The 12,446-nt window shown below is 44.0% G+C and overlaps 1 protein-coding gene across 1 annotated transcript; it reads left to right on the top strand.

Annotated features, from left to right (window-relative positions):
• The first annotated feature begins 11,134 nt into the window (after positions 1-11,134).
• Positions 11,135-11,504, top strand: LOC125546650 (large ribosomal subunit protein eL13y-like). Its single transcript, XM_087514785.1, has 2 exons — positions 11,135-11,296; positions 11,346-11,504. The coding sequence occupies exons 1-2, from the start codon at positions 11,135-11,137 to the stop codon at positions 11,502-11,504; spliced, it is 321 nt and encodes a 106-aa protein (XP_087370911.1).
• Positions 11,505-12,446: the final 942 nt, after the last annotated feature.

Genomic DNA, 12,446 nt, shown 5'->3' with positions numbered 1-12,446 from the left:
TCTCGATGTTGTAAGTTGTGGTACCGTGTTCATGACATGAATCATGTCAGCATCAGGATTTGGAGCATGGGATGCCTACAAAAATGGTTTAATTCTTGCTAAGATACCGAAAAGGCTCCTGCATTTAAAACGGTCTTACGGCCGAAAACCAACAGTTTGGCAAAGAGGAAGGAAATGACACAGAAAAAAAAAGAGGACAGAGGAGCGGGGTTCCGATAGGAAACGAATTAGCCGCAACCAGGCAAAATATCCACCAGCACAAGAAACACACACACAGGGTCGACCAAAAGACCCTACACGAAGCCCGACACAAAGGTGAGAAACAGGTTAACGAGATCGAACGGCGGTGAAGCCGCCAGGCAGGCATAGGGCCGCACTGGGAATTGATTGAACAGTGCAGGGACCATTGGAGCCGTGAATGGCCTGAGAAGGCGGGTATTGCAGCATCCTTTATAGGAGTATAATAATTACAAAATCATTAGGAAAATACCTTAAACTTGGCCACAATTAGGAAATCCATGACCACCATAGTTCCATTCAAGAGAAATTCTCCTAGTTGAAAGGCATTGGAGCAGCAAAACGAGTAAAATGTTAGCCGGCTGATCATTAACAGAAACATTGGATTTGAATTACATTGCTTTTGACTAGTAGCTTAATTTGGGGAGACACGCTAATTGAATTGATAATATTTCCTGTTGATCATAGCCCTTTTTCTTTCTTTTTGAAATTAGCTAGTTAGTATCTCATAGTTCTTCGAGAAAAGCTTACAGCATGTGGATGCGCTCCTCCATGCAGCATTGTCTTCTTACGATAGTGGTGACGACAATACATGAGGACTACGGTTTGGTGGTGCTCTTCTGAGTACCGGGTCTTTCGGGCGAAAACCTTAGGTTTGGCTTTTGTTGGTTGCACCTAACAATGACTGTGCTTACACATCATGCCCTTGTTGAAGGCCCTCACATGTGCTCTTCGGGGTGAAAACTCAAGATCTGACCTTCAATGGTAGGATTCAACGATGGTGGCGTTTGTGCATCGTTCCCTTTTTGGTGGTGTTGCTTTCGGAGAACCTTTCTCGTGGTCCCCGCATTGTCAAGGACGGTTGATAGTGTTCCCTGTATGTTGCGTGTCTTTGTCGTGTCACGCTCTGACGGTACTGAAAATTGTCAGTGGCCTTGGTAGGATGGATAGCATGACCGGAAGTGCCAGAGGCGATCACACACACGGAGTTTACCCAGGTTCTTGTCCTCATGGTTGAGGTAATACCTCACTCCTGCTTTGATTTTACTGGTGGTGGAGAACACATCGCTTGAGGGGGTTACAAGTATGAGGTGATTGTTTCTACCGAGACGATGAATATGAACTTGATGCCCTGAGCTATCCCCTGGCCTCGTCTATAAAGGGGGGCGAGGCTTAGGGTTACAAGAATCCTAACCGACGTGAAGCCCTGCTCAAAAGAGGAGTCCTTGGCATGCCCTCCAAGTTAGTAGACTTTCTTGGAGAGGGCTCCCTTCATTAGCCAGAGGCATTTAGAATTGTCACAACCCATTGGCCCTGGGTCCGGCCCACCATCTAGCTTGCCATCCGATGGGCCACCCTCGGTGTAGTACGCCGTCAGTAGCCCTTGAGCTTGTTTGGAATGCCCTCATCTCTGCTTCTACAGGCAGCATGTGTGTACGAGGAGGCCGGGGTGATCTTGAATGGCCGCGTCTGCACCACAACTGCAAGGTGTTCAACACTTTGCTCATGAGGTACCATGGATAGTGGGGATGAGTATTTTTTCAACAACTTCATTTGTTCATCAGAATTCGTCATCAGACGATGAGGAGCTTTTGGTTGTTGCATTGGTCGTCAGTGACCACATTGCTAGGCAGCGGCTGAGGTTTAGGGGATCAATCCCATGCCATGCTCCGGCGTTGAACCGCAATAGAGAGGGTGGCCATTGCCTCCTCTTCGCCGATTACTTTGAGAGCAACCACCTCTTCAAACTCCATCTTTTTCGGCGCCGCTTCCGGATGGAGAGGCATGTGTAATCATATTCGGGAGAGAGTGGTAGCATATGATGATTACTTTGAGTGTAAGGAGGATGCCCTTGGTAAGGTTGGCTTCTCTTGTTAGCATATGATGATCTTTGAATTTTTGGCATGGTTGGTTCTCACAATGACATCAATGTGCTTCATCGTTCTCCAATGTTCGCAAGGCTTGCAGAAGGCCACTGTTGAGATGTCAACTTTGAGATCAATGGCCACAAGTACAACAAGGGATACTACCTAGCTGATGATATTTATCTACAGTGGTCAACTCTTGTGAAGACAATATCCAATCCGGAAGAAGAGAGGAGACAGAGATTTGCCCAAGCACAAGAGAATGCTAGGGAGGATCTGGAGCGTGCTTTTGGTGTGCTTCAACCTCGATGTACCATCGTTCGACACCCTACACATACATGGAGCACCAAGAAGTTTTGGAGGTGATGATTGCTTGTGTGATCATGCAGAATATGATCGTTTCAGATGAGAGTGATGACAACATCCACGACCAAGGGTTCCAAGTTTATAGTGAAGATGTTGTGCCTGAGCAACAAGAACCTGCAAAGTTTGAACAGTTCATCCAATTTCATCATGAAATACGTGATTGGCAAACTCATGCAACTCCAAACTGACTTTATTGAGCACATGTGGATTCACCTTGTCAACCAGTAGATGTATTGGTTCATCTTTATTAGTTTGTGAAACTATTTATTATTATGATACTATATGAGTTATTTGGTTGTAGTAAACTATATGCAATGTTTCTTTTTAGTTAAAAAAATTGTTTAAATTTGGTCGTCGGCAGGCTGAGCGGATCAAATGCATCGGCCACGTTAGACGCATTGTCAACACAACCACAAAAGAGGTCGGGCGTCGCCTCTCTACCTGACTCAAACGAACAGAATCGGGACAAAACAGACGTCTTTTGTGTCGTGCGTCCCGCCGGCATGTGGTTGGCTGTTTATTTTTTTTTCTAAGTGAGGGACATTTTTTTGCGGATGACTGAGGGACATTTGGCTGGTCATTTGTTGGACTGACTATTCAAAATGGAAAAAAAATGCGGTGTAAACCGGTGCCTGTGCACACCCGAGACGGATGCACGCCGCGTGGCCGCCCAGGCCATCCGACGCCCATGTCGTCTCCACTTCGTAGTGTGTTGGGAGGGATATTTGTGCAAAACACCACACGCTTCTCTGTAATAACACTGTATTAAACAGGGGCAGTTCTGGAAAAACAACCAAACCCCTCCGAAACCCTCGCCGGCTCGCCGCCTCCACCTCTTCTCCGGGCGATCGGCCACCGGCGTCGGCGCGGCAGCCCCCCTGCCTCCCCGCGACCTCCCCGCGCCTTCATATGGAGTTTGTAAGGAGAGGGTGTCGCAGTCTTCTTAACCTAGGCCGCGCCGGCGCCAATGCCCGCCCGCCGCCCCGATCGGGCGGCGACAGGCGACACCTGGTGTCCCAGCCGCATGGTGAACAGCTCTGGCTCGCCGATCAAACCCATTAACAGTCACACAAAGGGCGTTCTCTGGCCACGTCCACGTAGGCAAGAGGCACTGTGCTGTAGATGATTTTATAGCGAGAGGAAGAAACGCAGCGACTTGTCCATTGAATTTCCTGGCAACTTCATTTCCTTCTCTACGAAGACAAATCCGCATCTCACGACAACGCCCTCTATCTCCACGCCTCCCCTCACATCTCATCAGTAATCACCTCCACCAACACGCACCTCCTCCTCTCCCCTTCTCTCACAGCCTTCTCTTACCCATTTGTTTCTGAATCACAAATCAGGATGATGGAGGTGGCCGGTAGGGGCTTCATCGACCTGAGCGCTGGCGATCATCCCAGAGATAGCCAGCTGGCGTCGCTCGAGAGATACGGGTCTGGATGGCTTTGCGGCATCCTCGCTGTGGCACTCCAACGAGTAGAATAGGACTTTCGGTTCAGAGATTGTTGATCTTTGTAAAATTCAGTACCATGGACCAATACCAACCATGGAACCACAGGTACGGTGCTTTGTTTACTAGGTATTATTCCGCTTTAGGGGAAATTGTCTATTTCAGCCCTGTCTATTTCGTAAATTTTATGTGTTAAATCAAATTTTAGCTTAGAATACACTTGTCTTCTCTAGATGATTCGTTGTAGTTATCTATCCTCTTATTTATCTGTTGGTCTTCTGCACATTACATGTTATGCTAAAAGACATTTTTGGAGGTGGCTCATTTTCCTTTTTTGTATTAATTTTTCAGACTTCTAATATTACTTTATTGCTTACTTCAATGAAGTTTCATGTATTGCTTACTCACATACTTTGATATCCTTACTCTCTCTGAATTTATTGGTTGTCCCATCCTATCCCGCTTTGCTCCGTCTCACATCCCATGTGCTGATTATTTTGACTAGGTGCAGATTGACTCATTAGGCACATCTTTATTCTGAATGAAATCTGTTTGTTTGTTTGTTTGTTGCTATTTCAAATCCATCCCAACCTATAATGCTGAAAGGAGTGAATTGCAAAAAACCATCACATTAAAGTATAGGTTTGCAGAAAACACTGGTTTACGAATTTGGGCTAGAAACCACTAATTTTTGGCTTAATCTTTTGCACAAAGCACTGATTGATGACTTAGACCATTTTAATGACAATTATGACATATGGGTCCCACATGTCATGACGGGTCTTTTTCCAAAAAAAGCCCCCCTCCCAAAAACAACTCCCCCTCCCCACCCAGATCCAATTAGAGGAGGAGGTGCGCCCTCCACGCCGGCGAGGTCTAGCCGCCGCCGCATGTCCTCGCCCTCGTGGTCGTCGGGATCCAGGGCCTGCATAGGAGCAAGCAGCAGTGGCGGCGCAGCACGTGCGTGAGCAACGGCGCGGCGGCGAGGAGCACCGGAGCAAGCGGCGGCGCGGCGGCCTGCAACACTAGCGTGAGCAACGGCGCGGTGGCGCGGTGGCCCGCAGCACTGGCATGAGCAACGGCGCAGCGGCGCGGCGCACCGGAGCAAGCGGCAGCGCGGCGGCCCGCAGCACTGGCGTGAGCAACGGCGGCGCGGAGCAAGCAGCAACGGCGCGGCGGCGCGGAAGCAGCAGCAACGGCGATGCGTAAGCAGCAGCGGCGGCGCGCAAGCAGGAGCAGCAACGGCGAACAGCGGAGCAAGCAGCAGCGGCGCGCAAGCAGGAGCAGCAACGACGAACAGCGGAGCAAGCAGCAGCGGCGCGCAAGCAGGAGCAGCAACGACGAACAGCGGAGCAAGCTGCAGCGGCGCGCAAGCAGGCGCAGCAACAGTGGAGCAAGCAGCAGCGGCGCGGCACCAGGGAAGCAGCGGCGGCGGCGCGGCAACGGAGCAATAGCAGAGGAGCAAGCAGTAGCAGTGGAGCAAGCAGCAGCCGGTGGCGGCGTGCAAGCAGCAGCAGCCACGGCTTGGCAGGAGCTGATTGCGTTTTGTTTTTCTGCTCAAGGGTGCCTATGCAAAAATACTAGGGACCAATAGTTATGCCACGTCAGCTTTTGCGGGACCCATATGTCATAATCATGGTTAAAATACCTAAAGAGAACGATCAGTGTTTTCTACAAAAGATTAGTCGAAAAATCAGTGGTTTCTGGCTAAATTCGTAAACCAGTGTTTTATGCAAACTTATGCGTCAATGTGGTGGTTTTTTGCAATTCATTCTGTTGAGAGAGATAAGTCCAGTTCAGACAGTATCACAGGGGATCAAGAGACATACCCGATCCGCCCGACCCCAACGACTCGCCTCCTTCGTGCCACCACTAGGTACTCCTCTCTGCTTGATGCTGCTACTGATGTTCTCGGCATTTCTTGTTATATTGTGCCCTCTTTCTTTTGTTTTTTCATGCTGCCAATCAGGTGAGTGGTCCGGGGATGTTTTTCTGAAGCCTCTATCAAGTGTCTCCTTTAGACCATATATGTTTATTGTCGTTGTATCTCTAACAACCGTATTGTCGTACTTACGTCCTGATTTAATCATGTTAACCGGAGAATTATTGATCACCAGCTCATAATTGTGAATAAAATTTTCCTTTTTTTCACTATCTATTGATATGCATACACCCTCTATTGCATTTAACTTGCTCATATAGCAGCACCTAAATTAGAAACTCTTCTTTTGTCTCTTTCCATTCTAGCTTATTTCTAATTATTCAAATTTCATACTTACATGCACAACACCTCGCTCGAACATGAGCCCTGGAACTACATCATTCGTGATAAGCACACATAGAGTCCTTTCAAAACAATATCTCGCTTCTGTTGGCGGCGCGCCTGACATAAAACACAAAACAAATGCAGGAACGCCTGGCGGTGTCAAGTACTTTGGCGAGCTAGAGGACCATTGCTTCTGGGGCAATGAAGTGAAGCTCTATGAACATCATGTGGATAAGCTCTTCACAATGTTTTGGCACAAGAAGCCAAAGATCGACTACTACGTCTGCACCATTAACAAGACATTTGCCAAACCAGGGCAGCGCATGGTATCCTCAAACATGCAGCCTGCTATTCATAAAAAAAATTTTTAGTAACTTCTGTTGAAATATATTGCCCACCTCTCTCCATCAGTTCGGACCTTTGAAACAACTGGCTGGAGCATGAATTCAATATGGTATCCGAGTCAAGAGGTCTTGAGTTCAAGACCCTGCCAACGTAGTATTATAAAATCAATTCTGCGGCCTACATCGAATCCACGCCTAAGGACTAACATAGCCTAGACGTGAGGGGGAGTGTTGAAATATATTGCCCATCTCTCTTCATCAGTTCAGACTTTTGGAGCAACTGGCTGGAGCATGAATTCAATAACTTCATGATGTAGAAACTTATAACTTCATACGATGGAGTGCTACTTTTTATTGTTTTTTCATATAGAAAACATGTTGCTTAAGTACCACTATGTGATTGGGCTTATCACTTTATTATTTCGACATCACTACTCATGCTTTACTACCATGCCTACTCTGTATGTGACAAATACAACTTTGATTTGCTCTGTTTATCTCTAAGGCCAATTTTCTTTCACCGGCAATCTTTCTCACTGTGATACTCTATTATACTCAATGACATTAATTCAACTATCTTTTGCATAATAGTTTTTATTGCATTTGTTCTAACTGATCAAATATTACGTAGTTCTTATATCTTCCTGTTAGTACAAGTGTAATGTTTGACAAGCAGTCCTACCATGAACTAACTGTTTTTCTTTCTCTTGACAACACTTTCAGGTGGAGTACACAAAGGACAAGCTACAGGAGTACATTAAGGAAGACAATGACACCCTCCCACTCAAGAATGCAGATGGCACCGTGAGCCGCGACGCCCGATCATGTTCCGAACCAACAAGAGGGCCACCATCACGATGAACTGGTCGTGGTTTCGCCATGACGCCAACATCCAAAAGGGTGATATCTGCGCTTTCCACTTCAAGCGTGAGGACCGGCGCCACCTTTCTCTCACCGTCCACCGTCTATAGACGCAATGCCATCAGCCCCTTCCATTGCCTATGAATATCATCCATCTAGCATTTTTAGCTTATCTCTAAGACATGACATCCCTTTGTTGTGATGATTGGACGAACTATGCCTCTCTTTTGAACATCGACCGTCTTTTGGAGTATCTTAGGCTTCAATTTCAATAGATGACTGTGCCCTGGCATCCACTATGTAAGACCATGATCTACCTGCTAATATAGATCTCCTGCCTTGTGAATGCACATTATAATGATATGTTTCTCTTAAGTGCACTTTTTCCTTCAAAAAACACATCTGTAGCTTATCTATGCTGGTTGTCGAAAAATCTATGTTGGTTGTGCTTATCTAGATCGAATAACCACATTTATAGGTTCGCAAGCTAGACTTGCACGCACAGGTTGGCCCAGGAGGCGCGCCCCATCCTCTAGTTAGAATACTACATCGACGTCCTACTTAGCTTAGCATAATTACCATATGCTCATGTCCATTCAGGGATACACGACAGCAGATACACACGTTGACTGGTTCTCCGGGCTGCCAATTCCCGACATGAGTGTTTGATGAATTTTTGTACCAAATATGGATCATCCCAGCTCCTGTCTATGATGTGTTGGTTCCACGACATACAATTTTTTATATGAAATAATGATATTGGGCTCTTTTCATAGAATTTGTCATGCACATCACGATGGTGCAAACGGATTAAAATTTTGATTCACCGTTTGAGAAATATTATCTTCAGAAGTTTTGAATTATATAGGTACAGAGCTAGCAAGTTTCCAGTCGATTGGCTCGCTGTGCTATGCACGTATGCTTGTGTCACACAAATCGGCGTTTCATAGGCGGACAGGCCCTAATCGGCCTCTTACAAGCCGACAGGTAGGGCCTCTTACAAGCCGACAGGGCCTAATCGACTTAGCCGAAACAGAGGCCGTATTATCTATATACTACTACTATTAAACAAGCGAACTTTATCTTTCTTAAGGCCACCCCGTCTAATGCACACAGAACAACAAAGAGTAATTACAGCCTCACGATCAGACCCATATATTTCTCAAGTGGTGACACACACTGCATCCTATTATTTCATCCCTGTACGCATACTGCACATCTCCCTTTAATACTGATTCTCTTTTTTTTTTTGTGCATCTAGCTTCGGCAGGTTTGTTAGGCTAATATAAAGTAGGGAGCTTTCCTACATAGTAATACAAAAGATGATGCTGAAGGATGTTTTGCAACTAGCAAGATACTTTGTTTAGAAGCTGACTGTCAACTTTCTTAAGAAGATACATGGTTGTTGTGTCCTATCACACAATGAGAAATGTCTAACAGCTCCCGGGTGCCCCTACACCCTTATGAACAGTAAATTCATAAAAAATTGAAAAACTATCAAAAAAATCTGAAACTTTCAGGGATCAAAGATTATCAAAGGTTTGATGTTCCTGCAAAGTTTCAGCAACAAATAACCTTCGTGGAGCCCTCACAAAAAAAAACAAAATCACTGCTCAAAAATGTACATAAACTTTGAACAATGATTTTGTTTTTTTATTTGAGTGCTCTTCGAATGTTATTTTTAGCTAAAACTTTGCAAGATCGTCAAAAGTTTCATGATGTTCGATGTCCCAAAGTTTCAGATTTTTTTTGATCTTTTTGAATTTGTTTTGAATTTACTGTTCATAGAGGGTGTAGGGGCACCCGGGTGCTGAAAATCATGTCTCATCACACAATATAAAACTTTTACCATGATATTTCCTTATATGAAGTTTCAAGGTCACATGGATGCTGATAGCTCTCAGGTGTATGGCGTATTTGTTGCTGGCTATTGTTCTATTTCTTCCTGGTATGCCAATGTATATTGCCTCAGTTTTCATATTGACATTGATGAAGAATCTAGGCTACGAAGTGCAGCTTGAGAAGACGTATGATTGCTGTTGCCTTTCTTCCTGATACCAGGTTTATACAATGAAGGATTCTGAATTGATGCATATATTGTCTTGAAAAGTAACTAGGCTCCAAAGTGGAGACTGAGAAGAGGTATGCTTACTGTTGTCTATGTTGCTCTATCTACTCAATCACCTTCATATGAACAAGTACATCGGAATTGTTTATCTCAGTGCATTAGAATTTAGAATTGTTCCTTCGGTGCTATTGATGCCACATCCAGATTACTTATCTTCTCTTTTTCTTTTCTTGGGAGTAGAGGTAACAACAAAGGTTTCACTCAAGGATCGAGCAAATGCAGTTCTAATGCTTGTGTCTTCTAATTCTAAGCATGAGGACATCAACTGTCCATGACATATTTCTCCTCTTAAATAAAATAAGCTATATATGGAAGCACGAAAATTAGATTTACTGGATTTATTGTATTCTATTTGGTGCATAATTTATTGCATATTAGACGCAACGATGCCGATCTATTATATTTAGGTGGGTGTACCATGTACCATGTATACTATCTTTCAACTAGGTTAGAAGTTGTCATTTCTGTCATGCGAGCTTCAGAGAAGGATTGATCTGATCGTCCTTTGATGTTCTAGAGTTTAGTTTGTTGATTGCTTCAGTTATGGTGCTGTTATTTGGAATAAGAATGACTCCAGCTGCTTGTAACATTGGTAGAATGGTGGAATTCTAGGAGCAGTCATTAGTTTCAGTTTAGTTTCTGTGTAACAAATACAATCAGTCTATTATTAGTCAGCTTGTATTGTTTTTATTGAATGCATATCAATCATGAGGCATACATTGTACACGCAAGATTACTAAAATTGTGAATTTTATATGAAAGACACGCATTGCAATATTTTTGTGGGCACACCAGTTGATTAACCATGCTTAACCTTTGGTTTAGTATGACACAGAACTACCCTCATGTGGTAACATCCTTTCGTGTCACACAGAATTGAGTTATACTACTTCAGGTTAAGCCAGATGATGGTTTGGTCAGCCAGATCGGCATGTGAAATGCAAGTACATAACTAATTACTTTCTTGGGAGATGTTCTATGTAAGTATTTGAAAAGGATCAATTTTTCGTGGTTATCACACCGGCAAAACCAATGAAGTTTGTCATGGTGGCATGATTGCCCCAACTAACTAGATGTTACTGTTGTTTTTAAATTGTGTTCCTCGGATTATCGAGTCATGCCAGTGCTTATGGTATTCGATACCAAGACACCGCTATACAAATTTTAATCCATTTAATCATAGAAAGATGTGTTTTGTGTTACCATGTTCCCTTTTAAAAGTTGTTACATGAGAAAACAATCAGTTGCATTAGTTCACATGTCCATTGTTTGCAAGGTTTCTTCTATGCTTGCCAGGGAGTTAACAAGTGCATTGCATGTACACTATCACTATTACAATTTAATGGTACACGCGTATGTAGGATGTAATTTGCTGTTGGGGAATCTCCAAATCATATAACCAGCTAAATTGTATCCTTTATAGATTTTTCTAACCCACGGGAACATGGTAAATGATAAGGCCAAAGAAATAGCTTTGATGAAAATGATTCACATCAGTTATGAATTTTTTCAGCACGTGCCTTTCTAAACTCACATCAGTTATGGATTATATGTTGAGATACTGGCTAATTATAGAGATGTCTTTTATTATATGTTGATGTTTATATACTGTAAATGGTGGTTGTGGGCATCCCAAAGAAGCTTGTTCTGACCATTGGCATTTTCATGGACCACCGCCGCAAGAACATGCCACTAGAGGTTATGCAGTCTAATGTCCAGAAGGCTCAAGATACAAGGCCAAGCTGTAAGCTGCATCTTCCCAAGGTGTGCTTGCAAGTATGCGTCTGTTTCTTTTACTCCGTCTTTACACCTCTCTTGCTCCAAGGCTGGTGATTCGATTGTAATAGAGGAGCCTGCTACAGTCATCCAGGGTCCAAGGCGATTACATGCCCATCACCCGCAGCGGCGAGAAGCACATGCATACGACGAGCTCCGTGTCAACATGATGAACCAGCACGAGTTGGGATCCTGGGTGAAGAGGTAGTCGACACGGAGAAAGAGGAGAAGTGATCACATGTTTATGGTAGCTAATGGATGATGTTATCTTAGTTTGTGAATTTTTGTTTTGGTCTGACTCAGAAACCTTGTTTGATGTCCGAAGATCCCTTTTTTCCCACTATTCAAAGCATCTCTTCATGTTTGTGTAATGATCAAACAATACACTTCAAATAATTAAGTTGACATCCCAAGAATATTTTGAAAAAGGATGTACTTATCGCCTCAGATAATCCTTATTCATCACACTAGATAGTATTTTCATTTAATTATTTTTGAGAATAGATTTGATCTTTTTTTACAACTACAGATATTTGATATATTGTATGTTAATTTAGACGTGCATTGCACGTGCAAGCTTACTAGTTTGTGAAAATTCTCAAATCTACGTATAGAATTTATGAAAAAAATGTATTATTTAAAAAATATTGGCCTGAAAACGACCAAGTCTTTTTCTGTAAACTATATCATGTTGCATTTTGTGAGGCTTGTAGCTTTGTGCATGTTTATGGAGATGATTTATATATGTAAAATGATCTAATCTTCGTGCATCCTGATGTTAATTTGGCAATCATCATCTTTTGCCATGAGTAACAACATTTAACCTTGCCATGCATCATACTTGGTTTGGGTTGTGATTAATTTGGTTTGGGTTTACTTGCAAGGGAGCGCGATGAGGCGAACCACGCTGTGGGGAGCATTCACAATACCACCCTCAAGCATGTCTCTGTTCAACCTCCTCACCGTGGCAGCCATGATAGTCGTGTTCGATTGGGTCATCTGCCGGCTCCTCGCACGGATCACCGGACGCCCGGACGGACCTACCGACCTGCAGAGAATGGGGGCTGGCCATGTTCTCGGCGCACTGGCCATGGCCATCACGGGCACAGTCGAGATCTTCAGGAAGAAGGCCAGCACGACAGAGGCAAAC

The sequence above is a fragment of the Triticum urartu genome, chromosome 3A, assembly GCF_056163025.1.
Source record: "Triticum urartu cultivar PI428250 chromosome 3A, HENAU_Tu73, whole genome shotgun sequence".
NCBI lineage: Eukaryota > Viridiplantae > Streptophyta > Magnoliopsida > Poales > Poaceae > Triticum > Triticum urartu.
This window is presented reverse-complemented; position numbering and strand designations above follow the sequence as displayed.